Source organism: Amphiura filiformis, chromosome 2 (genome assembly GCF_039555335.1).
Source record: "Amphiura filiformis chromosome 2, Afil_fr2py, whole genome shotgun sequence".
Classification (NCBI taxonomy): Eukaryota; Metazoa; Echinodermata; class Ophiuroidea; order Amphilepidida; family Amphiuridae; genus Amphiura; species Amphiura filiformis.
This window is the reverse complement of record NC_092629.1, coordinates 34,388,979-34,415,357: the sequence shown is the minus strand read 5'-3', so window position 1 is coordinate 34,415,357 and position 26,379 is coordinate 34,388,979. Positions and strand designations below refer to the sequence as shown.

General features: G+C 36.4%; 1 protein-coding gene across 1 annotated transcript; it reads left to right on the top strand.

Annotated features, from left to right (window-relative positions):
- Window positions 1–1,904: 1,904 nt before the first annotated feature.
- LOC140146116 (acid phosphatase type 7-like) lies at window positions 1,905–25,982 on the top strand. Its single transcript, XM_072167865.1, has 13 exons — window positions 1,905–2,127; window positions 2,954–3,069; window positions 6,976–7,176; window positions 7,728–7,916; window positions 8,940–9,063; window positions 11,510–11,578; window positions 12,960–13,068; window positions 14,313–14,429; window positions 17,215–17,251; window positions 22,025–22,092; window positions 22,615–22,686; window positions 23,387–23,521; window positions 25,221–25,982. Exons 3-13 carry the CDS (start codon window positions 6,990–6,992, stop codon window positions 25,284–25,286), a joined length of 1,173 nt encoding a protein of 390 aa, XP_072023966.1. The 5' UTR covers window positions 1,905–2,127; window positions 2,954–3,069; window positions 6,976–6,989; the 3' UTR covers window positions 25,287–25,982.
- Window positions 25,983–26,379: the final 397 nt, after the last annotated feature.

Below are 26,379 nucleotides of genomic sequence, written 5' to 3'. Positions count from 1 at the left end.
TGACAAAATAGTTAACCCTGCATTTGGTAGCTATTTCATGTTCAACGTAAATTAACCCCTTTGCTGATTGTCACCCAAATTGGATCACAGGTAAAGCGTGACAATTTTTTTTTTTTTGGGGGGGGAGGATGTCAAATGTCATGTATATTACTTCAATGGCCATTTAGATCAACTAACTAACTAACTAGCAAATAAAGAACTATAATATAATGGGGACATTCATCATGCATCGGGTAATTACTAATCTACTTTTTAGGATAGTTAATCCAGTTGTGGAAAGTGGAAGAGACATGTATATATCCATATGCCCCCTATGGAATACATTACCTTAATCTTCCACCAAACTTGGGTCATAGCTGCCCTCTGGATACCATATATGGAAAACTTTGGTGCATCTGGCATCTGCTCATGCCACTTTCAAAAGGTCTTTTTAATACAAGACATTTTGATTAAAAAGTCACCTTTTCTACCTATGTTCAACGGATCTTCAAATACTACAGGAAAAAAATTGTTTTAACTTTCTTCCTTCAGTATAAAAACTTTGATATATCTGCTTTCAAATAACATAAATTATAAATTCATTTAGTTTTCGGAAAATGTGGCACTTTTTACTTTAATAATCAGGTGTATATTTTTCAATTTTCAATGGGAAATGGAAGACATTTTTCAAGTTTTTTTGGGCACATTATTTGATAAATAATTTCAGAACATTTCACTGGATCATGCTAAAAATTATTTTCTTCACATTGCAACAGACACTAAGTAGATTTATCTTTATGATGATATAATATTCATGTTTATTAATGGATAGCAAAAGGTGGCACTTTTTGGTCCAAAATAATAAATATCACCAAAACTAATTTTTTTGATGTGCAGGGGAATTCAATGGAACAATGGAAATCGATAATTGATTTTTGTCAATGCACGCAAAATAACATGCAGGATTCCACATATCTACAGAACCGATACTTTAAAACATGATGAAAATGTCATACTTTGATCTCCTCGCTATAAGGCATTAGTATAAAGGCTTACCCTTTTGTCACGAATCCTCCACTCAAATTCAAAATATGAGCTTTACTTTCTTTTTATTTTCATTGAAAAATGCATAATTTTCCACAAAAAAATATAAAGAGCCTTTCCCCAAATTTCAATAATTTTTGGTGCAAATTTCTCAAAGTTGGTCAAACTTCAAAAAATTTGGGTAAAAAAAAAAAAACATTTTGGGGGGATTTTCTCCAAAAATGATCATTTTTGCCCAAATTTGACTCGCAGATGAATTCATCAAGTCTTTATCATTCTATGTATAAGAAAGATGAATATTTTTTTGGGAAATAAGAAAAAAAGGTCCTACACGTCGGACTACCAAAGTGTTACAATTAAACAAGACAACAAATAAACATAAAATTTAGCAGTTATGAGGCCCAAAAATAATTCCAGGGTTAAGACCACCTTTAATTTAAAAGGTTAATTCTTTCAACAAATGCTTAAAAACATTATGTACAGATATTTGATTAAAATTGGGGAAACAAAATTAAATCTCTCAAAGACAAATAACGCATTGCAAAACAAGCATGTGTGTGGCAGTGACACATCTCTTTCTCTAATGAACTTGACTTAGCTATAGTATCCTGTATTGGGCTATTCCAGTTGAAATCCATACACCCCCTAAGGAAGACATCACCTTAATCTTCCACACAGGGATTGTGAATTTCAAATGGAGTCATCCATTCATGCTGTAACTCCATTTGAAATTCACACTCCCTCCGTTGAAGATCAAGGTCATGTCTTATATAGAGGGTGTATGGATTTCAATTGGAATAGCTAGCCCATTTTATATACATGGGTCACTGCATCTTTATTAGTGGTAAAAATACAATGAGCATACCGGAATTTACAGTATTTAATCATTGAGAATATACTAATTGTTAGAGGTGTTCTGTACTGTGTTGACAATGGAAAGGCTATTTACATTGTGACTGTATGTGTGGCAATGAACTTCATATTGCTTAATTGTGCAGTGTGACCTGTATTCATTACTGAATTATTGCATTGAAACAACTGTTCTTGCTTAGTATATAGCATTCAGCATCTGAATAGAAATCATACACCGTGACACAGAATCAGGTACAGTAGATTGACATTGGATCTAAGTGCCATATTATTGTTTGATCATCATGATGTATATAGTTCAGGAACTTCACTGAGAAAATATGATTTGAACGGCCAGACATTTGTGAACTGGGAGGTACTTTTATTAAAATAAGCAACCAAGACTTTTATGCAAACTGTTAATATAATGGCTGCAACAGCTGGATGTGATCTGAATGCGATCATTATTTCAATATACAACACAAACACGCAACCTTGGATACTTAATGAAATATTGGTATATTAAAAGGGCATTTCGTGATCCACAGCCTCATCCCCCCACTTTTCTCAAAAAAATTTGAGATTTTTATACCACTGGAAACCTCTGGAAAATATTTCTTGCAGATTAATCTGTTTAGCAAAAATATTTTCATATTTGAATTTCTTTCTGGTATACCAGAACGAAATTACAACAGTGGCCTATGGAGCAGTTTAAACGCAAAATCAAAATCAACTGAAATTTTGTGAATAAGCTTTTTTCGTGGATACTGAAAAATGTCATAAAAAGAGGATGCTAGTATCACGAAATCCTCCTTTAACAATCACAAGTTACTGACATGGTGTATAATGCAGCCAATTGTCATATTTGTGTAGCAGCTGTGTTCATTCATTCAATGATGAAATTCCAGGAAGAAACCCCCCTCCCATTGTCATGATTTTTTCCGTACCAATTTTATACCTGCAAATGGTGTATGTTCCAAGGCGGCTGTGTGCACCACCCACCCTGTTTATAGGATGTATCTTTTTGTGATTCTATTGTGTAATTACATAAAGTACTTTTTGAATATTTTGTTATTTTCAGGTGTTTGCAAGATAGAAATGAGGTCTGTACTGATATACTTATTGGTGTCGGTTTCCATAGTAACAGCGGGGATCAAATATGGCTGCAATCGGAACAAATACATTTGTCAGCTACTGGTAAGTGAACTTATGTTGAAACTATGGGCTAAATAATCAGCCTCTAATGGGCTGTGCAATAATTATGAGCCCTGGGGAGGGTTGGGGGGACAAGAAATTTTTGTCACCTGATGGGGGGGGGAGCAATTTTTGACAAACCGAGGGTGGGGAAGTGATTTTTGGCACACATTCATAGGGCACCAAGATAAAATGCTCTAAAAATACTAGTATGTAAACATTTAAATATGCCCATTTTCCTGCTTGCTGTGCTCACAATATAATCTATAGACCATTTAAAAGGTTTGCAAATTGGGATTCCAAAAAACTTTTCCCAACCGACCGACCGTCCAAACTTCTGAAAGTGATCTATGGACAAGCCCGAGGGGGGGGGCACTGACATAAATGGTCTGTACGCATGCAGGGTGTTTTTAAGGCAAGATAAGTTACGCGCATGAAACATTTAGGGTCTAAAAAACACTGATTTGCAAGAATAAGGGTAGTTTTCTGAAACTGGACAACTTGTTTAGAGTACCTTTTCAAATTTTTGATAAATTATGAGTCCAAAAAGGGTACATTTGTTGCATTTTTACAAGCCAAAAACTCATTAGGGGGTAAATTTTATATTAAATTACCTTGTTAAGAGGCTAAATTTGCTGGTTGGGTAAAACTCGTTTAGGGGGTGTTTGAAAAAAAAAAATTTGGTCATGCATGCGTACACTGTCATATTTGAGTGATCCCCCACAATTTATGTTTTTGGCCTAATGTTGGTGTTCAAGGTCACTCACTGAGATCATTTGAGGTCAACTTGTAAAATAGGCTGAAAATGGAAAAACAAATCTCATATGAATATTTTACTATGTGTGGTGGGGTTCACTATAGAGGTTATCCATGTTCTATAAGCTGCATATCCTATCAACGACTGCTATACCTTGTTTAGGACATTCTAAAGAAGTACCTGCATGTGCAACCATGACTGTTTCAAAATAGCCCGCCAAAGTCATGCAGGTAACTCCGAGGTCGTGCATTGAATTAGTTTGAATGAGGAATACTATGGGAACCAGTGCCTTTTGTTAGAAGTCACACATGAGTGAAGTGGATAACCTCTATTAATCCCTTAACATGTACGAGGGGGTATCAAAAAGTTTTAGAAATCGCCCAGAAGTGAAAGAGCTATATCAATGAAATTTTGTCAGTGCAATTACTGGTTCTTATGTACACTATGGTGCAAAAATGGTCTCATAAGTATGTTTACTTTTTTTTACAGGCGACGCTAGATGCTAATAACCTGCTGCCCCAGTTACTGCGCATAAACTGCAAGATTGAGAAAATTGAGGCAAGCAGCGTTATTAAGATCCTGCATTTGAAGGGTTGCAGTGCCTAGAAAATCGATGATGAAATGAAAGTTATCTTCGGTGGTGATTGTGATATTGTCACTGTTGCTTTTTGGAAAATGAATTTTTATTTCATCGCAGATTTTTTGGGCACTGTAACCCTTAAAATGGAACTTAATCATGCTACATGCCTCAATTTTCTCCATTTTGCTGGTTATGCGGTTACATAGGCAGGTACTGACATCTAGCGCCTGTAAAAAAAGTAAACGTTCTTATGAGACCATTTTTGCATCATAGTGTACATAAGGACCGGTGATTGCACTGACAAAATTTCATTGATATAGCTCTTTCACTTCTGGGCAATTTCTAAAACTTTTGATACCCCCTCGTATATGGCTCTTTCAGCCAAGTGCAATAAGCGACATTATTTAAAAGCTGTTAAAGTTTGTTTGGCTTAAATATAATGCAAATGGCTTTTGTTACTGAGTACGTCAATAAAGTCCCAAATTCACATAAGTGTGTGCACGGTCACCCCACGCATTACGCAATACACAACTAGTGCCCAGCTGTGTTATGAGTCTTATTTTTTTCCGCTTAGTTATATAAGCCAAACAAAACTTAAACGACATGCCAACAATTTATGTGATTGCTAATGACTTGAAGATGCATCTAACTGGGCTTTTCCATTTGAAATTTGCAGTACCCCTGTGGAAGATTTAAAGTTTTCTGCAGAGGGAGTATGTTTTTCAAATGAAATTGGCTAATAGAGATACATATTTTGAAACCCATACACTCACCCTGTATAGGCCTAGCTATATTATCAACAACTGAAGAAGTATTTCCTACAGGAAACATTGGTCATGGTCAATAGGCCCTATAGGCACCAACTGCAATTGGACCCTTTGGGGTTGGCCTTTATCCCGGGGGGTCACTCTCACACAAAAGTGCTACCCACCCACATCCGACCACTCTGAAATGCACCCTTAATGGTGAATTTTCACATAACCAAATTGCACCCCTTAATGGCGAAACACATGCAAAAACCATACCCTAAGTGGCGTCAACTGAAAAATATCTAATTTATACCCTAAGTGGCGTGAACAGGGAAATGAGCTAATTTGATACCCAAGGTGTCATTTTGATTTTGCAGAACTATAGATACTAAAGAAAACATGCACAAAGGTAACAAGAATGAATTAAAAAGTGGTGATTTTTATCAAATTAGTGCAAACTCACTCAAACAATGATTTACTAAACCATAAACGTCTAAGGATTTGGCTGGAAAATGACCCCTAAATGGCGATGCCTTCTAAAAAAGTACCCCTTTTTCAAAAAGACGTCGCTGACGCTGTGTGGTGAAAAACATACCGTAGCAAGTCAAGTAGTGAGTGACCCCCCGGGGCCTTTATTGCCAGATTTAAAGTATATAAAAGCATTTTACCAGATGACCAAATCTCAAGACGCATTGTTGATTCAAGAGATTTAATGGAGTATTTTGTGATCCTAGCATCCTCTTTTTATGACATTTTTCAGTAGATATCCACGAAAAAGCCTATTCCCAAAATATCAGTTGATTCTGATTTTGTGTTTGCGCATTATGCATGATTATGTGAATTTACACTGCTCCATAGGCCACTGTTTTGTAATTTCATTCTGGTGCGGAACATAATTCAAATTTGAAGATATTTTTGCTAAACGAATTTATCTGCAAGAAATTTTTTGTACATAAACATTATGTAGCCAGATCAAGGTTTCCAGTGGTATAAAAATAACAACTTTTTTGAGAAAAGTGGGGGGATGAGGCTGTAGGTCACGAAATGCCCTTTTAAAATTCAATTGGATTATATTTTATATTGTGGCCTCCTGGTCAATTACATGAGATATTACAATATTAAAAGCATTTAAAATGACATGTTAGGCCTCGTATCCATAGGCTGTTCCTTGTGGCGTGTGCCCTTGTTCGTGTTTACTTTTTTCCCATGTGACCTGCCACACAGACAACGAACCTTTGTTTTGCTTATTGGCCGCCACGGTTCGTTGTCTGTGTGGCAGGTCACATGGGAAAAAAGTAAACACGAACAAGGGCACACGCCACAAGGAACAGCCTATGGATACGAGGCCTAAAAAGTACTATCCACATTCATCCATACACCCCTATGGAAATGGGCAATGGTGTTGCTAGGGGTTGAGGCACCCAGGGCCAAGCATACATATTGGCAGCCCCCCAAATTCTTGAAACAATGCACACAAAAATTTGTACAAATACCACTAATTAATTTTGGTTAATAATGAAGCTGAATTTTGGTCTTAAATTGATCTTTCAAATGACTATTTGTGCTGAATTATGTGCAAAGTCTGCAAAAATTTTAATTTCATCGCTTGGAGGGGGCACAGAATCAATGCTGAACTGGTCAATTCAGCACCCCCAAGATTGCGCCAAGGGCAAGTGCCACCTGCCCCCCCCCCTTCCCTGTGCCATTTGAAATCTACACCCCTAGTGTGAAAATTTGACAAAGTCCCGATTGCCAGTGAAAACAAATACACACACCTCACATGACATTGTAAATAAACAGTCAATTTATTGCTTTTTTGTCAGGTGACCCAACTCAGATGATGGTCACTTGGAACACATTCAGCGACACCAAAGAATCAATGGTAGAATTTGGATTTAAAGTGGAGAACCTGAACATGACAGCATCTGGCAGCAGGACTAAATTTGTTGATGGAGGTTTGGAGAAACATACACAATATATACATAGAGTAACACTGACCAACCTAATCCCTGGATCTCTGTATAGTAAGTGCATGTTTTTCTGTCCAGGCCTTCAGCCAGGATTTTTTTTGGGGGGGTGGTCAGGGTTTTAGCTAGGATTTGACAAGTGCCCATCATTAGTTCACCAACCTGTCCAAATTTGACACTGAGAACATAAACTAGACCTCTGCACCTTCTGATGTTCCGGCAGTTCAAACAGCAATTGGAACAACCTTTATTTATTAGTCTGGTCTTGTTCTGAGTTTACAAAACTTATTCATTCATAATTAATTAATCTTGCCTGTCCCAGGAGCAAACTCACCGTCCAAAATGACGGGTGGCTGGTTAACACATTGGGTGTGGTACATTGACTTGCCTGGAAAAATGTACTTAAACCACTAAAACTTAAGTGAAATTTTGGTGGATTTTGTTTATAAAAAGTACCCTTTTTGAATTATTTCAAATGAGGGTTATTGATTACCGGAGGAAGGGGGACTTGACATTTGGATCAGGCTGAATTATTTTTCTTCTTTGCTGAATTTTTATTTATTATTTTAGTACAAAGGGGAATTTTTCTTTCTTTTCTATCATTACAGTGTATCGATGCGGCAGTTCATACGGTTGGAGTTCTCTATTTTACTTCCGAGCCTTGCCATCTGATCCCACTCCCAAAGGTGGTATTCGCTTTGCAGTATACGGTGACATGGGAAACGAGAATCCTCAAGCACTTGGAAGATTACAGGTCGAGGCCCAAAATGGAATGTATGATGCTATACTACATGTAGGTTAGTACGATTACAGTTACTAAACCTGTAACCCTTCGTAACTCAAGCAACCGTTCATAAAGTTACGAATACCCAATACTAGACGTAACTTTACGAATGGTCCCTGTAGTAAATCTAGTAAGTTTAGTGAAATGGAATTTACGACTCATCATAAGTTACGAACGATTTCAAGACTTACGAAGCTTCGTAAAGTTTAGTGAAATGGACCCCTGATAAAGTTTGAAAATTGTGGAGGAAAGTAAAATACTACAACCAATAAACAGATACATTGAGAAAGCCCATAACAATTAAAAGGATGACAAAACCACAAATTGAAAGCACAAGAGAGAGGGGAGAAGAGGGAGAGGGAATTGAGATTGCAGGTGAAAGGGTGATGATAATGTCCTTGATTTGGAGGGGGGGTCGGAGTAGCCCCCACTGGCGATGTCACTGATACACTGCAGGCGAACAACAACATCCATTGCACTTGTAATTTGTAAATGTCTTTTTTTTTAAAGTGTCACATTAATGTGGTCCAGTGTAACATCAAAGTTAAAAATTTGAGTTTGGACCTAAGTTACGTCTAGTATTGGGTATTCGTAACTTTACTTGGTTGCTTTTGCCGAGATTCAGCTGTTCCATCTCCCCCCCCCTTGGACACAAAGGATACGCTTACCATTGCACTCAATGGGGGAAATCACAAAACATGCCATAAAATACGTCTTGATAAAACAATTCCAAAAGTTTTATTTTTTTTATCTGGGATATCAACTTAAAATAATTATCAAAGATAAGGCAAATTGGTATTTTCTGTGCTGAGAAAATTGACTTGAACTGAAAGGCCCTGTACAACTAATAGGGATTTTGTGACTGGGTGTCCCTTTTGACAGACATGATAAGTGGGTAAGTGCAATAGATAGAACAACCCCAACTGAGAGAACAGACTAACAGAAACTGAAATTAGTGAAAAGATAAAAAGAACCTTTGTACCCAAATGAAGTGTTCTCAGCACACGTACAGCAGTAAATGATTTCATTCTTGCAGGTGATTTTGCATATGACATGGAGCAAGGCAATGGTACTGTTGGTGATGAGTTTATGCGTCAGATTGAGACAGCGGCTGCCTATGTACCTTATATGACATGTCCTGGTAACCATGAAAATGCCTAGTAAGTATAGCAAACAAACAAAAAGACAGACAGATAGACAGATTGTGCCAGGATCGGTGATGAGTTTATGCATCAAATTGAGACAGCAGCTGCCTGCCTGTATATCTTAAGATATGTCCTGACATGCATGCCTAGTAAGTGGAGCAAACAAACATAAAGACAGACAATGTCAGGGATGAGTTTGAGCCTATCCCCCCAGACAATGTAACCACTTACAGACAGACACACGCACAGACATAGAGAGTCTAACATAAAAGACAAGACAAGCCAGTGAGTGACTGGTCCAGGAAATCTTGAAAATGCCAAGCTCAATGCATGGTAACTAATGTTTTGACTACAAATTCAGCAAAATGGTTGCAAATTTGTTGTAAAAGTCATGGACTAGGCATCACAAATCCAAATTAAAGATTTTTCTGTCTTAGATTGAGGCATTAAAACAAGATTTTTCCAAATTTTGAGTTGTATTGCTCCAGCGATTTTGATATTAGAAGCAAAAACATGTATCTCTAAATATGACTCTTTATTATACCACTAAGGGAAACATCAAAGAACACCGCTAACCTGATATATTTTCGTATCTAGTCAGTGAGTGCGTATTTTACGCTTTATATCTAGTCAGTGAGAGCGTATTTCACAAGCCCAATACGCGTGTTTGGCGAGGTACGCGTATAAAGGCGATCCGCGTAAACCGGGTGCGTAAAATGCACGCAATCTGTAATACGCGGAACAGTCATCTGTTTTTTGTAATGATTTTCCTATTTAGCAGCAATTAAAATGTTTAAAAACGTAATTATTTCAATATTTAGAATGACTTAGTGGAGATAAATTCGTTATTGGGTTCAGCGTCGGTATGGTACAGGAAATTATCATGCACTCAGTGTCATACTGGGTTCGGCTGAACCCAGTATGACACTGAGTGCATGATAATTTCCCGTACCATACCTCCGCTTCACCTAATAACTAATATTATCACATAAATCAACAAATTATGTAGATCCAATGATGCATTTTGATGTGGCAATCATGTCCATATCACTGGAACCCACTGATGGGAGCTGATGGGTACCAATCATTTTGATACAACCTGTATCAAATCTTTTACAATTGGGTACTGGTGATTGGCAGCACCCCCTAGCTTGCCCAGTGTTTATGTTACAATGCACTATCACACAGTGACATCGCCCCGATATCTTCATGGTAGAAATCACCATGGTAGGTTGAATCCACAGCCACCCATGGCCATTTTATTCGGACCTTATGAGATGCATAATTAGCGAAGTGACCTGACTAAGGCTACTGACAATAGCCGGGTAATTGATTTCTCGCTGTGTGAGTAAGCTTGTATACGACATTGCGGTCAATGGTTATACTGCCTCCACTTGAGTAGTGAGTGCAGCTATAGCCTGCTGTGCGCTGTAGTCCATACAGGACCAACGCAATATCAAATTAGAGTTTTGGTCAGATTTTGAGTTCAAAGCGCACAGCCAATTTTCAAAGCGCACGCTAGCGACTATCATATCTGTTCAACACATATTTTCAAGTGTATGAGACCACATCTGGTTTCTTGAGACGAAATCATTTATGGGAGGTATTCATCATTTTCTAACCCAGTATCCGAAGATTTTCGTCTGATATCAAAATCGTGCATAGCAATTCATGTGTATCGATCCCGTGTATTCATTTTAGTGTCTCTGTTGCACCAAATAATTATTAGCCAGGCGATGTCGGTGTGTATCATGAGAATCCTGTGAACAACTATTATGATATTTAGTCCTACTTTAGGAGCTTGCAGACCTATTGTACTCTGTTGCCAGGGACTTATATAGGCATTAGAATAAGTGGACGGCCTCAACTGTACAGATTGAGTAAACATGAAAAGCCAGCTTCGTAGTAAACAAAATGATGTGACAGGAAAAGGCCTTGGCTCTCGCACGTCTATAACGTGCAGACACTTGATCAGGATTGTTGGTGCTCGGAATGTAATGTCAATCTCAATGTATGCGACGCAGGTTGTGATCCAATTATGTGATATGCAATTAACGTGGCTTTATACTGACTGCTCAGGTGGCTGCCAACTCCCATATTGGGCTATTCCAGTTGAAATCAACACTACCCCTGTGAAAGATTTTGGAAATACCTGCCACATGGGGAGTATGTATTTCAAATGTAATTGATCAGAGTAAATCCTTTTGACACCCATACTCCCCCTGTATTATGGCTTTACCTATATGTTCCACAACTGGAGTGAGTATTTCAAATGGAAGTTACCCAAATGTGTATTCTATTTGAAACTCATACTCCTTCTGTGGAAGACTTTAGCTAAGTCTTCCACAGGGGTAGTGTGAATTTTGAATGGAATAACCCATATTTGATGCTCACTGTAAACATCCTTTGAGAAAAGAAATGCTCATAGAAGAGTTAATATCAATTTCTGTTTTGTCCACAGCAACTTTTCCAATTACAAGAACCGTTTTACCATGCCAATGTATGAAGAAGTAGAGAGTTTATGGTATAGGTAAGTGTTTCTCAAGAATAAGTCCTGCAGGTTGGGGTGTGTGTGTGGCAGGGGGGGCTATGTATGAAAAAGTAGAGTTTATGGTATAGGTAAGTGTTTCTCAAGAATAAGTCCTGCAGGTTCAGGTGTGTGTGTGTGGGGGGGGCTATGTATGAAGAAGTAGAGAGTTTATGGTATAGGTAAGTGTTTCTCAAGAATAAGCCCTGCAGGGGTGTGTGTGTAGGGGTGGGTAGGGGGGCTATGTATGAAGAAGTAGAGAGTTTATGGTATAGGTAAGTGTTTCTCAAGAATAGATCCTGCAGGTTTGTGTGTGGAGGGCTAGGGGAGGATATTTTAACTGCTTAACCATGTTCACCAACCATGCTAAGAAGTAAATTTCTGAATAAGTTTGTATACACTCAATAGAAAAAAAAAAAAGGGTTCTACACTTACATGGGTTCTCAAAGGAATCACCAAAGGTTCTTAATTAGAGGTTAATGTGAAAAATCTAAACATTTTGCCTTTGGAACCGAGGAATATCCCGATATTCCGAGGTCCAAAGCAAAATGTTTAGATTTTTCACAATGCCCGACATTATAACCGATGCAAAGTTATTAACCTCATTCATAACCGTCACTTTGATCTTTTAACTTTACAAAATAACACAAAATTTTCCTCAAAAGTTTGTAAAAATAAACAACTTTTACATCTTCCCTTTCCCAAAATCGATCAGGCTAAATCAAAGCGACCAATAACAAAAGTGCGATCAGAATCTGTGCAAATATGGTAGCGCGTTAATCCAAATACGGCAGCCAGCCAGCTTCGCAGTTCGTTGGACGTACAACACTGGCGCACGCAGAAGTGAATTGTGTGCGACATTGGAACAATTACGCATTTTGCGGTCAATTGTGAGATATTAATGACCTCGATTTGCGTTCGCGTTTTCACAAATAATAAAATATGATTGGATCGCACACATCGCGTTTATTAATGAGGTTATGAATGCACACTGGGAACCTTTGTAGGTTCTCTGTGCATGCTATAGAACCTTTAGGGGTTCCTAGATTTCCTGGTACCTTTATTGAGGGTTCAAGAGCTAGGGTTCCATATACGGGACAAAAAAGGTTCTAATTGGCACGTATAGATGAGTTGACTTCTGACGTCATTGCCTGGCAGTATGTGCACGCATTATTACAATTTTCCTTTGTTTTTTGCCAGGCAGTATGCATGCGCATCATATTCTGTTCAGGGTCCATGCTTTTAAAAACCCTGCCACATCAGCTTGCCACATCACGATAAAGCGATTGAATAATATAGAGGATTTTAAAATCTTTGAGACAAACTATATTTTGTTTGTTAAATTTCTAATCCTGTTTCTTGTGATGTTTTCTTCTGCACACAGTTGGAATATTGGAACAGCTCACATCATATCATTTTCAACAGAAGCCAATTTTTTCAGTAGTCAAGTAGTGATTAATAATCAGATGGCATGGTTACAAAAAGACCTTGAGGTAAGAAATATCTCTGTAATTTTGAGTTTTTACTAGGGAAACTGGGGGAAACAACTGTTCTGAGTTGACAGACTATAATCACCTCAATCTACCCATACAAAACTTGTCAAGCTGATTCTGGCTCAGATGGTTAAATGTAGGTTAAATAGGGTACTGACTACTACTGTGTCTGTCTTTAGCATATCAAAATCTTTAGTAACATTTCAGAATCAGTGAATCCACGACAGACTTGGCCATTCAAAGCGCAACAGAAAACTGGCTAAAATGGCCAAATTTTTCTTTAAATCGCCGTCAATTTCGAACTAGTGAACTCAGAATTCTATTCCCACGTTTATATTACCTTGAGATATTCCTTAACCCTAAAATTATTTTTTTGAAGCTGAAGGTGCTTCCATGAACCCGTCTGAATTTTTATTTATTCCATGTTTTCACTAAATTGTGTTCCTTTCCCTGCGTGGAATCAAGTTTTTCTGGGTTTTCCTGTCAAACCTGCCCTGTTCCAACATTAACAGTCACTCTACGAAATAGCGCTACGCTATTAAAAAATGTCCTCGGGTTAATCGACTGTATAGACATTTTCCCTAATGGTCATCTAAAAATGGTTATGATAGACCTGAATTTAGTCTACCAAGATACAAAAAACTATGGGTACCCCTAATCAGAAGTCAATTCTAGTCCCTTCGATAACTCGCTGGGTCTGCTAGTCTTAGTCACAGTCTATATGGCACAGCATAATTCGCATTACAGTGAAATGCGACCAAGCGTAGACTATACGATCTATTTTTAGCATGACTCCACAGAGCTCGCGTTGATCAAGGTCACTCTCGCTTTTCATTGTAGAGTGAATATTATTTTGGGTAAAAAACATGTTACTTTTCACATAGAAAGGTTTTAATATGAACTGCACTGTGTCCCAGAACAATGTGGATTTTTGGGACTCATCCTTCATCAAGTGACAGTATTATGTGTTGTGAGGTTCACAGCAATGCAAACATTTTGAACGCGATTTTTGCAATTTTTACAATTTTTATGAATGATTTATCGCATTGACATTAGCACAGAGGGCAGGAAAAATTATTTTGATGTCACATGACCCAAGTGATTCACTTCTGACTCACTTTGTTGTAGGAAGTGTTGAAGCATAAATCAAGGACTAAGAAATTTATCAAAAGCACTCTTCAACTCTCAGCTTTCTTTATTGAGATTTATAAATCATATGAATGTTTCTTTTGTGTCCATTTCAGGAAGCAACCAAACCTGAGAATAGAGCCAAGTATCCCTGGATCATCGCCATGGGTCATAAGCCTATGTATTGCACATGGAACACTGGTGTGGAGGACTGTGCTAAAATAGTTGGCATAGTAAGTGTTGAAAATATTGGAGAAGTTGAAATCTATTTTATACACCCTGTATGGAAGACATGACCTTTACTCATCCCCATTGGTTTGACTAAAGTCTTTGGGAATCATGACATGACAAAGTTTTGTGCCGTAACATTTCGCATGCACACAGCTACCATATTTTAGCATAGCTTGATTTCACTCTGCTGTAATTGGTCTTTAGCGCTCGGAATATCCCTTGGGCTGCACCCCTTGCGTTATTCCTCGCTTCAAAGGTAAAATGTTTAGATTTTTCTCAGTGCACTCCAAACAACTGTTGCTCAGTGAATATTAACCTCTCTAATTATTGCTCTTTAGTTAAGTTGTGATAGCAATTGCAGCTTATAATGCCGAGACAGTTTGATCTGACTTTCCCTTCTTTTCCCACATTTTTTTTTTCAGCCTTATATTTTTATTGATAAAAAAGATGTCTTTTTTGTTCACACCAGTGAACATTAAAACCGTTTGCACCCACATCTCATATGCACAGTTTATCCCTTACACACTGTGTGTCTTGAATAACTATTGTAATCCACCACCCCTGTGGTTAAGAGACTAGGAAATAATTCCTAATATCTCATACCCTCGTTTGTATGCCTTTATCTAATCCTGCTCTCCATGACAATTACAATTTAGCACATTTAATCTCCAGTGAGACTGCTCATGTGTAGGAAATTTTAGCCTTTTTTATTAAACATGTTTTCAATTGGCTTATAGCAATCACATGCTGACAATACGCATAACTGATTGGTTAAGCAGGTCACCATGGTCAGTATAATTAGCTATAATTTTATTTATTTAGTGATAAGGTGCAATAGGCGATTTACTTCAGAATATAACTACAGCGCACAAAATTAAACCCATTCTCTAGAGTTAATTGAACACTGTTAGTTAATTCAAGATGAGTCAAGATGGAAGTATCATTTATGCCTCAATTCATTTATTTATTGTTAAATCAGTGCAGAGTAGGTTAGTATCTGTGGGTTAGTATAATCTATACTATTAAAGAGGAACTTGCCGATAATCGATCACAATATTGGGGGGTGATTTATCCCCCACCCATACCACCGGCATGTATAACTCAACCTTCTTGAAACCCAATGTTGCTATAGGCCTATAGCTACTTGATGAAACAGAAACAAATTTATAAGAAAGAACGAACGAAAGAAAGAAACCACATACATGCGTCAACATGGAGGTGATTGTATAGACCATGCCCTTACCAAAAAATGGGGGGAATTTATTCCCCACTCCAGGATTTATGCGAGGTAAAAAAAAGAGGAAGGAAGGCAAGAAGGAAGGAAGGAAATAAAGAAAGAAATAAAGAAAGACAAAGAAAGAAAGACAGAAAGAAAGACAGACAGAAAGAAAGACAGACAGATAGAAAGAAAGACAGAAAGAAAGACAGACAGAAAGACAGAAAAAGACAAAGATGGACAAAGACAAAAAAAGACAAAGAAAGACAGAAAGAAAGAAAGAAAGAAAGAAAAAAGAAAGAAAAGAAAGAAAGAAAAAGAGAACGAAACAAAAGGGAAAGAAAAAGAGAAAGGGAGAGAGAAACGAAAAGAAAGAAAGGGAAAGACAAAGAAAAGACAGACAGAAAGAAAGAAAGAAAGGGAGGGAGAGAGACAGAAAAAGAGAAAGAAAGGGAACAAGCAAGAAAATTAAAAGGAGAGAAATGGAACAAAATAACGGGAAAGCAAGAAATGGAAAGAGATAGAGAGAGTAACTGAAAAAAAAAGGAAATACAGAGAAAAAATAAGTCAAAAGGGTGTTTGGTACAAAAATTACGCAAAAGATTATATGCTAAAGGAAATCATTTGCAAAATGGAGGCAACACTGACCACGTAATAATTAATTGAGCTGTTAAATCGATACCAATTGCCATGATTACCATTTCCATCGTCTAACCGCTCCCGTTTACTAACCGCTCCTGTTTACTCATCTAGTGGGGGCCCGCGCGGGGCGCGGGTACCGACTACCCGCTAGTAATATTGAAAGTTAGACCAAAGTAGAGTAATATACACCTGATCCGTGAACTTTGTCTTTTTAAAGACAAATTCTTGTTATCAATTGTAGATTGTGGAATCCTATAGTCTGGACTAAGGACTGTCGATATATCAATAATCATCAATTAGTCGACAATCCAAAAATATTGATATAGCCGATATCACTTTCTGAAGAAAATCTTTTTATCCAAGTCCCTGGTAATGAAAAAAAAGTATGGAAAATTTGGGGGAAAAGCTGAAATTGAGGTGTCCTAGGTCATGTGATGATATTGTACTACTGGGGTTCCAAGGAGAAAGGTTTTCCATGCCAGCAACAAATCAAAAAACTGAGAGATGAACTAATAGCAGATGGTAAGTTATGTATCGATGAATGTAGAAAATATGAGTAAAATTGGAAGGAAAATCGATTGATAAGTATGGATATTGAGTGGCCTATATGTGATTTGATCAAGCAAGGTGAGTTGGATGTCGGAAATATTGGTTTTGAGATATAGCCAATAATATTATTCAACTTCCTTTTTAATTTATTGTTCAGAGCAACACTGAAATGGCCATATCTATTGAACTGTATCTATAATTATGATGGGGTTTTCAGCAAAATAAAGCTCTGAGAATGGCTCATGTAATGAAAATGAAAACTGAATTATGATTTTGATTGACATCAGACTCATTTAGCTTGATTGCATCGCATATATTGATTGTTTTAAATCCTGACATTGACAGTCCTTAGCATAACAATTTTATTTTGTTTTATGCAGACAAGAGAAGCATTTGAAGACCTTTTCTACAAATATGGTAAGTATAATAGTATAGTACTCAATGTAATATGTAAATCCTAGAAAAGCCACAATGTGTGATTTGTTCCACAGCAACGCCCTCATTTTTTGCTACTCAAATTGCTACTTTTTGCATGATTGTAATGCCCACTTATTGCCTAGTGGTGTACAGTCAAGTCTAATACCACGTGAAACACCTGAAGTGCTGTAATTACAGTAAAATTTAAGTTTTTATATTAAATCTCGAGATCTCCGGTTTTATTCATGTGTATAGATCATTGAATCAGTGTGTGCATATTGCTATTCGTCTCACGTCTGGACATAATAAACTGTGTGTATATCGCTATTTGTCTTACGTCTTGTTTGTACATCCCAGCTGCTTGAGGCTCCACCAATATTCATGATAATAATACCATCAGCAAGCTAATACAGGCATTGTAAGCACTGGAATGAAATAGCAATTTTCTTTGTTTTACCTCATTTGTTTAGCTCGAAATTAAAAGGGGACAATGTGATCTGCTGAGTGACAACTAACATTTGAATAGGAATCTATTCTTTATGCAAATCATACATTATGCATTTAATTGGCATGCAGTTTCTGATCTCTGATTACATGAGCAACTAAATACTTCCCATTATACAGAAAAATATACAGCACAAATGATTCGGGATTAAAAAAATATTATGAAGTTCTGCCAAATGAAACAGCTCAATTCTAATCATTCATTTAATTCTGACAATTGAGTTACAAAAGTCTTATTAGCATTCAAAATGTTGAGTATGCTGAAATTTTGCTCAAATTTTCACTTTTGTGTGTTACTTTAAAACCTTCCTGTAAATGAGTGTATTTAGTTTATGTATAATATATTGATTTGCTTCAAGTTCGGTAGTGACGTCAGTGTTTTTTCATGTTTGCGCCACAAGCGTGCTGACAAAAACTTATACGCGTGAGTGTATGCTCTGCCATATTAACCTTACATGGGCACTCAGTACTATGCCCAGCGAAATATGCATATACATCACTACCGAACTTGAGGTGAACTAAATTATACCATGTAGATAGTTCCATGACATACATACACAAAATTGATCAAAACCTCTGAACAATTACAGTAATGCAAATCATACAGCTTTAAAGTAGCATTTTGGAACTCCTTCTTTATTATTTTAATTTTGCATGCTGAAGGAATCGAGAAGATTGAGTGTGCGGACTAAATATCAAACTACTGTTGGTTTGACACATAATTTATGGATTATTGATTGTTGTCTTGTGATATACTTGACTGCTTAAAGGCCCTTTCAGTGATTTCACAGGAACATTTAAAAAAATGGAAATTTGTCAGAGTTGCTTAGAAATAAAGAATAAGTCTACAGAATTTCATTAAACCACTTTTCCCCTGAATACATCGACAAATTAGTCAAAAACAGAAGTTTTAGAAAGGTTTTCTACTTCAACTCAGATCGACTCGAGAAAATCGAGATTTTCGTACAGTGCGCCACCAATCGACTGGAAAAACTTCCTAGTCCAGTGTTTCTAACACGGGGAAGTAGAGTCTAAATTGATTTAAAACAGACGCTTAATTTTTGTAGTAGAAAACAAAATAAGCAATTTAAGGTCACCGAGGCAAACTAACGGTCAATTCAAATATGAAAAACAGTTAAAATTGTGTATTTTGTTTAAAATAGTAGCTACTGATGTAATAAGTAGTAGAAACAATACATAACGCGTGTTGGTGCGTGGAGAGTGAGCTTCTTTTCGATCTCGAGTCGGACTTTTGTACTGTCAGTATCAAAAGTCCAGAATCATGCAAATGCTTTATTTTGTCTAAAATACACGGCTTTCGACCGAACCACTAGCAGGCTATGTTAGCACATCTATGCCAATTACAAAGGTAACAAAATCTGAATTTTGATGATTTTTACGATCGTCCGGATGAGCAAATCACTGAATGGGCCTTTAAATGCAGTGAGCATGATGAAATGCTGGTGCTGTATTTAGTTTTGTGTCAAATGCATACCCAGCAAACATAAAAACGTTTTAAAAACGTTTTAATTAAGTTATATTTTGGCTTTTGGTTTAGGTAAAAACGTTTTAATAACATTAAAATGTCGGGTTATATAAAGGTCATGATAACATTTTAAAACGTTTTGTATGAAAACACACAACAACAATATTTTTAAATGTTTTCAAAAATGTTATTGTAAACTATTTTTGCAAACATTTTTGCCAAATATTGTGTCAATACTTAAATAACATTATGTTAAAATGTTTGAACCCAGCAAACACAGAAATGTTCTTAAAATGTTTTTTTCAAAACCTTTTAATAACATTTAAATGTCGGGTTATACAAAGGTCATGAAAACGTTTTTAAAACGTTATTGAAAATATTTTGGGCAAACATTTTTCGCAAAATATTTTTTTCAACCCCTAAGTAACATTCTGTTTAGAATGTTTTGTATCAAGTTTTCAAAAATGTTATTTGAATGTTATTAAAACGTTTTTATACCCTTTATATAACCCGACATTTAAACGTTTTCTGTAAAACATTTTTGTTTGCTGAGCAGTAGATTATCAAAAAATGTTTTTTAAGGTTATTAAAACGTTTTATACTCTTAATATGCCCTTTATATAACCCGACATTTAAACGTTTTCTGACAACCTCTTATAACCTTTTGCGAATGATGTCGAAAACGTCTTGTGTTTGCTGGGTAGTCATGGAAATCAATTGCCTCATTTGGAAGCCCTTATCCCCCCTGAGCACTACCTGCTGATCTAACATTGCCTCTGATTGGTCAATTACTTGATATCTTCACTTTAATCACCAATCAGAATGGAGCTTTGCAAATATAATCACCACAATTTTTTTGGGTGGTGAAATTATTCTAACTTTGCAGATTGGTCCAATTGATAATGAAAACTTCTTTTTGACCAATAGGCACACACTTAAAACTACGGGGTCAAAAAATGACCCAATCGGGGTCATTTTTGACCCCAGCCTAGTTATCAACTAAACACCATACTACGGACGGGGTCATTTTGACCCCATTGGTCAGGGTCATTGCAATGGCTACGTGTTTGGGTCAAATAGTAACCCCATTGGGGTCAAAATATTACCACATTTCGGGGTCAAATGAAATGACCCCTTCAAAAAGGTTGCCTTATTGGGTTACTTAATGACCTCATTTCGGGGTCAAATGAAATGACTCATTTGAAAGGGTTGTTTATAATAGGGTTACTCAACTAACCACATTTAGGGGTTGTTTGGATTTTTTTAGTATGGTCATGATGCTGGTCCCACCAGGACATAAGTGTGTTTCTGCACAGAGCAAGCATTACATAATGATAAACAGCAAAATGTAAAATGCATCAGTGTATCACACTCACACGCAGTCAGTCATCGCCTATGACAGTTCACGCATTATAAGCTTACATGATATAAGCTTATAACAATTGCAGCCAAGACACCTGGCCATGACGGCATGAAATTGGAATGAATCTGCGTGCATGCATCCTTGCAGTCTCACTTTTCAAGTAACTTTTCATATTCCATCATGCAGACAAGTACACACGACAATCCGCTGAGCTGCACAATCAGAACAAATATGGTGCTGATGTGACGTGGGAAGCCGATGCACACTGTGTGATTTGCAGTGTGCAAATAGTTCCGGAATGCAAGTCATTATAAAGTTGAGAAATTGGGCAACTTCGGTCAAAAAAATAGTTTTATTTATTAATCAAAAAACATTAATTGCAGCTCATGTTTAAACTCATTTTATGAATTGAAATTTTCAAAGCGGAAGATTGAAACTGATATCAATGCGCGACGGTATCGGCAAAATGACCACTAAGTTTTTGACCACGTTCGTCGTGGCTAAAATGACCTCGTGAATGTGGTCAAATTAAAACAGTACAACCCCCTTGAAGGGTCAAAACAACCCCAAACGTGGTCAATTCAAAATTACCACAGAAACTATTTTATATAACCCCGTAGTTTTTAGTGTGCAGGTAGTTCTCAAAGGGTTATATGTGACATGATCTGATCTGCTCAGACCAAAAGTCAGTGGGACATTTTGAAAATTGAGTTATTACCATGATTTTCAACATCACATCTAAGGCACACTTGTATTTTTATTGTACTTTTGCTCTATATTTTTGCCTATATCTCAATTTTATTATTGCTGACTTTGGTCTGAATAGATCATATAATTCGTTGCTGTTTTGACATACTGTCGTATGACGATTTTTGTGCAAAATGAGTTATCTAAACTTTCAAAATCTGTGAATGAAACTCTATTATATTTGCAAAGTTTTGAGACCTAAATGTAATTAGTTAATGAGATATGGCACTAATTAGTGTGATACGACATGGTTTTTATGGACGTCGCCATAGGCCACTGTGTAACTGCAGTTGCCTATTATTTTGACATACTGTCGTATCACATGACATATCATTATTAATACATAGGTTGTCAAATTGTGCATTATTTTGGCATACTGTCGTATGAGTTTGCAGATTAATTACTTCTAATTAATGAATGAATAAAAAGTTTGTATTATGTTTAGAACAAAGACAGATATATTATTGATTATATTCTTTGATAATAATAAACACATTTTACTTTGGGACTCTCCAGTGGGTCTTCAAAAATTGGAAAAACTTAAAATGTGATTTTCTCTAAACTGCATTTTTCGTCATACAACAGTTTGTCAAAACAGCGACGAATTTATGTCACATTATGTTAAGCTATACATACACTGTGATTATAAGTATGCTTGAATTTGTTTTCTTAGGTGTTGATTTATATATTGGGGCTCATGAACACAGCTATGAAAGGATGTGGCCTCTATATAATAACAAGGTAAATCATATCCTTATGAATTCTGCAGAGTGCTGAATAACAGGTTACTCTAAACCATCCCTGTATAACCGGTGAATCACATTACAAGATTACAGCAAGCAGTTTTTTTTACCATTTTGAATGAATGCTAAAATGTAAAACAGGTTTTATAGTTTTATCTAAAGAATTCCAAAGATAGGACTTTTAGTACAAATGGCATCATCAGAAAAGCAGTTGTTTTTGGTTAAATAAAGGTATTTGCATTACTTGTCTTGTAAGTTGTAGTCACTGATGTCAGAACGTTTGGTAAAACCTCTCAATCGATTGTCGATGCTTGGTCAATCAGATGACCACGCAGCATAAATTTTGGACACAATAATTCTGTAGAACAAAAAATAATCCAGTTACCGTAACCTCTAAACTACTTTTAGTGTGCTTCATTAGGGCAAAAATTTGAGCAACCGTAACCATTATCATGATTATGCTTGAGTCAAGTTTATTATGGTCACTGTGCCTGAACTCAGTTTTTTTCTTACACTTCAGGTTTACAATGGCAGCATGGATGCCCCATACACAAACCCAAAGGCACCTGTGCATATTATTACAGGATCTGCGGTAAGTCATGTTATATGCCTCATGTACAAATTCTAAGCCACTTTTGCATCACAGGATCTGCGGTAAGTCATATCATGCCCCCATACACAAATCCTAAAGTGCCATTCAAATTCTACATCACAGCGCGATGCAATGCTGCGATGCTTTTAAAACATTACGGCACCTGTGTTACAGGCTCTGTGGTAAGTCATATGAGGCCCCAGGCTCTGTGTTAAGTCATATGAGGCCCCAGGCTCTTCGGTAAGACATAGTTGTCAGACTCTTAAAATGTGTCGTCACAGGTTGGACCATTTTGACGAGGCCTAACTTCACTTATCAATAATATATGGCTTTCTTTTCATCTTGGGAGCCACAATCAAGTCTGCTTCCAAGGAAATCATTCACTGCATTATATGCTACAGGCTTTGGCAATAATACACACTTATCATGCACATATTTTGAGGGGGCTTTGGGGGCGTGAGCCCCCTGGGGTAGGAGCAGCCACCGTACGCTACTGCTTATTCATTTTAAATTCTACCCATATACAGGGTGTATCATATAATAAAGTATACAGTTCGAAAAATGCCACTAGATTGAAAAGTATGACGTATTTGGTCAAAATGACTTAGTTGATAGCTGAATCAACATCTTGTTCTCTTGCGAATCAACATCTTGTCCTCTCGCAACTCTATTTATTGTCTGTTTCTATCTCTTGCTACAGGGAAATCGGGAGCCACAATCAATTCTACTTCCACCGAAATCATTCACTGCATTCCAAACCAGAGACTTTGGCTATACACGCTTCTTCATATTAAATTCTACTCATATACATGCAGAACAAGTTTCAGATGATAAGGTAATGTTTGCTGACTGCTTTTTCTTTTTTCTGTTCTTTTTTCTTTTCTTTTCTTTTCCCTTCCTTCCTGCCTTCCTTCTTTCTTTCTTTATTTCTTTCTTTCTTTCTTTCCTTTTTTCTTTCCTTTTTTCTTTCCTTCCTTCCTTCCTTCCTTCCTTCTTTCTTTCTTTCTTTCTTTCTTTCTTTCTTTCTTTCTTTCTTTCTTTCTTTTTCTTTCTTTCTTTCTTTCTTTCTTTCTTTCTTTCTTTCTTTCTTTCTTTCTTTCTTTCTTTCCTTCTTTCTTTTCTTTTTCCTTCCTTCTTTCTTTCTTAAAGTTTTTTTTTTCTTTTTTGGACTTATGCAGTGCTGCAATCACTGTAAGAAACACAAAAGTAACAGTTCTATGCTGATGAGCACTGCAGTGAACCACTGTACTGGCATTTTTTAAAGACCAGTCAATGTATGCAGCATGTTCTAGGAATGGAACATGTCTGCATAAAAAAACAGTTAATACCGGTATTTAAAACTGGGTGACCCAACCCGATTGACAGTGTCATCACCTACTTATATGTGCTACTAGCATATGTGCTTACTATCGAGCGCTTTTGAAAACATGCAAACATGAAGAGCGCTATCCACAGAAGTGTAAAGGGTTTTGAGCAAATCATTGATACACATAGTTACCCAGCAAACACAAAACGTTTTCGACGTCATTCGCAAAAGGTTATAAAAGGTTGTCAGAAAACGTTTAAATGTCGGGTTTTATAAAGGGTATAATAAGAGTATAAAACGTTTTCATAATCTTAAAAAATATTTTTTGACAATCTACTGCTCAGCAAACAAAAATGTTTTACAGAAAACGTTTAAATGTCGGGTTATATAAAGGGTATAAAAACGTTTTAATAACATTCCAAAAGCATTCTTGAAAACTTGATACAAAACATTCTAAACAGAATGTTATTTTGGGGTTGAAAAAATATTTTGCGAAAAATGTTTGCCCAAAATATTTTCAATAACGTTTTAAAAAGCGTTTTCATAACCTTTATATAACCCGACATTTAAATGTTATTAAAAGGTTTTGAAAAAAACATTTTGAGAACATTTCTGTGTTTGCTGAGTTCAAATATTTTAACATAATGTTATTTTAAGTATTGACACAATATTTGGCAAAAATGTTTGCAAAACTTGTTTACAATAACATTTTTGAAAACATTTAAAAATATTGTTGTAGTGTGTTTTCATACAAAAGCGTTTTAAAACGTTATCATGACCTTTATATAACCCGACATTTTAATGTTATTAAAACGTTTTTACCTAAACCAAAAGCCAAAATATAACTTATTTAAAACGTTTTTTAAAACGTTTTTGTGTTTGCTGGGTATATACGAACAAGTATTAACCTGCAAATCGATGATTTGCTCAAAACCCTTTACACTTTTGTGGATAGCTCACTTCATGTTTGCATGTTTTCAAAATCGCTCGATAATGAGCACATAATTGTTATGCTAACTATAAAATGTTTACGATATTATTATTGTTGTTGTTGTTGTTGTTGTTGTTGTTGTTGTTGTTGTTGTTGTTGTTGTTGTTGTTGTTGTTGTTGTTGTTGTTGTTGTTGATTATTGTTGTTGTTGTTATTGTTGTTATTATTCACTGTTATTGTTATTGTTGTTGTTTTTGTTGCTGTTATTATTTTCCAATTCTAAACTCTTTTTCACAGGGTGGACAAATCATAGATAAATTCACACTCATCAAAAATCAACATGGACCAGAAGCATGGCTCTAGCAGGAAGAGATGAAAATATGCAAATGTGTGTGATATCAGGGAATGAATAAGATCGGGAAATGACTGCTCTTTATAAAAGATAAGCTATGGAAGCCTGCCATTGTGTAAACCTGCAATGCTACTGCAATTTACCCGTGCATCACGCATGATGAGCACACTTTCAAGCACTAAAATTGTCATTTGCTGCACCCACCGTTATGCAGTTTCCAGCCTGCTTTACACAATTTTTTTCAAATGTTGAAAAGGTACTTTATTTTTGTGAATTTTAAATGTTTTTAACACATCTACAATCAGCAGAAACTTAATTTTATTAAACACTTACTGAAAATTGAAAATTTACCTAAGTGCATATCAAAACCTTTAGTAACATTTCAGAATCAGTGAATTCACGGCAGACTTGGCCATTCAAAACGCAACAGAAAACTGGCTAAAAATGACCAAATTTGTCTTTAAATCGCCGTCAATTTCGAACTAGTGAACTCAGAATTCTATACCCACGTTTATATTACCTTGAGATATTCTTTAACCCTAAAATTATTTTTTTGAAGCTGTAGGTGCTTCCATAAACCCGCCTGAATTTTTATTTATTCCATCTTTTCACTCATTTTGTTCCTTTCCCTGCGTGAGATCAAGTTTTTCTGGGTTTTCCTGTCAAACCTGCCCTGTTCCAACAGTCACTTTACTGAAATAGCGCCACGTTATTAAAAATGTTCTCGGGTTAATCGACTGTATAGACATTTTCCTAATGGTCATCTAAAAATGGTTATGATAGACCTGAATTTAGTCTCGCCAAGATACAAAAACTATGGGTACCCCTAATCAGAAGTCAATTCTAGTCCCTTCGATAACTCGCTGGGTCTGCCAGTCTTAGTCACAGCCTATATGGCACAGCATAATTCGCATTACGTGAAATACGACCAAGCGTAGACTTTGCGTGAGACTATACGATCTATTTTAGCATGACTCCACACAGCTCGCGTTCATCAAGGTCACTATTGCTTTTCATTGTGTAGTGAATATTATTTTGGGTAAAAAACATGTTACTTTTCACATAGAAAGCTTTTGATATGCATCCAAGAATACACAGAAAATA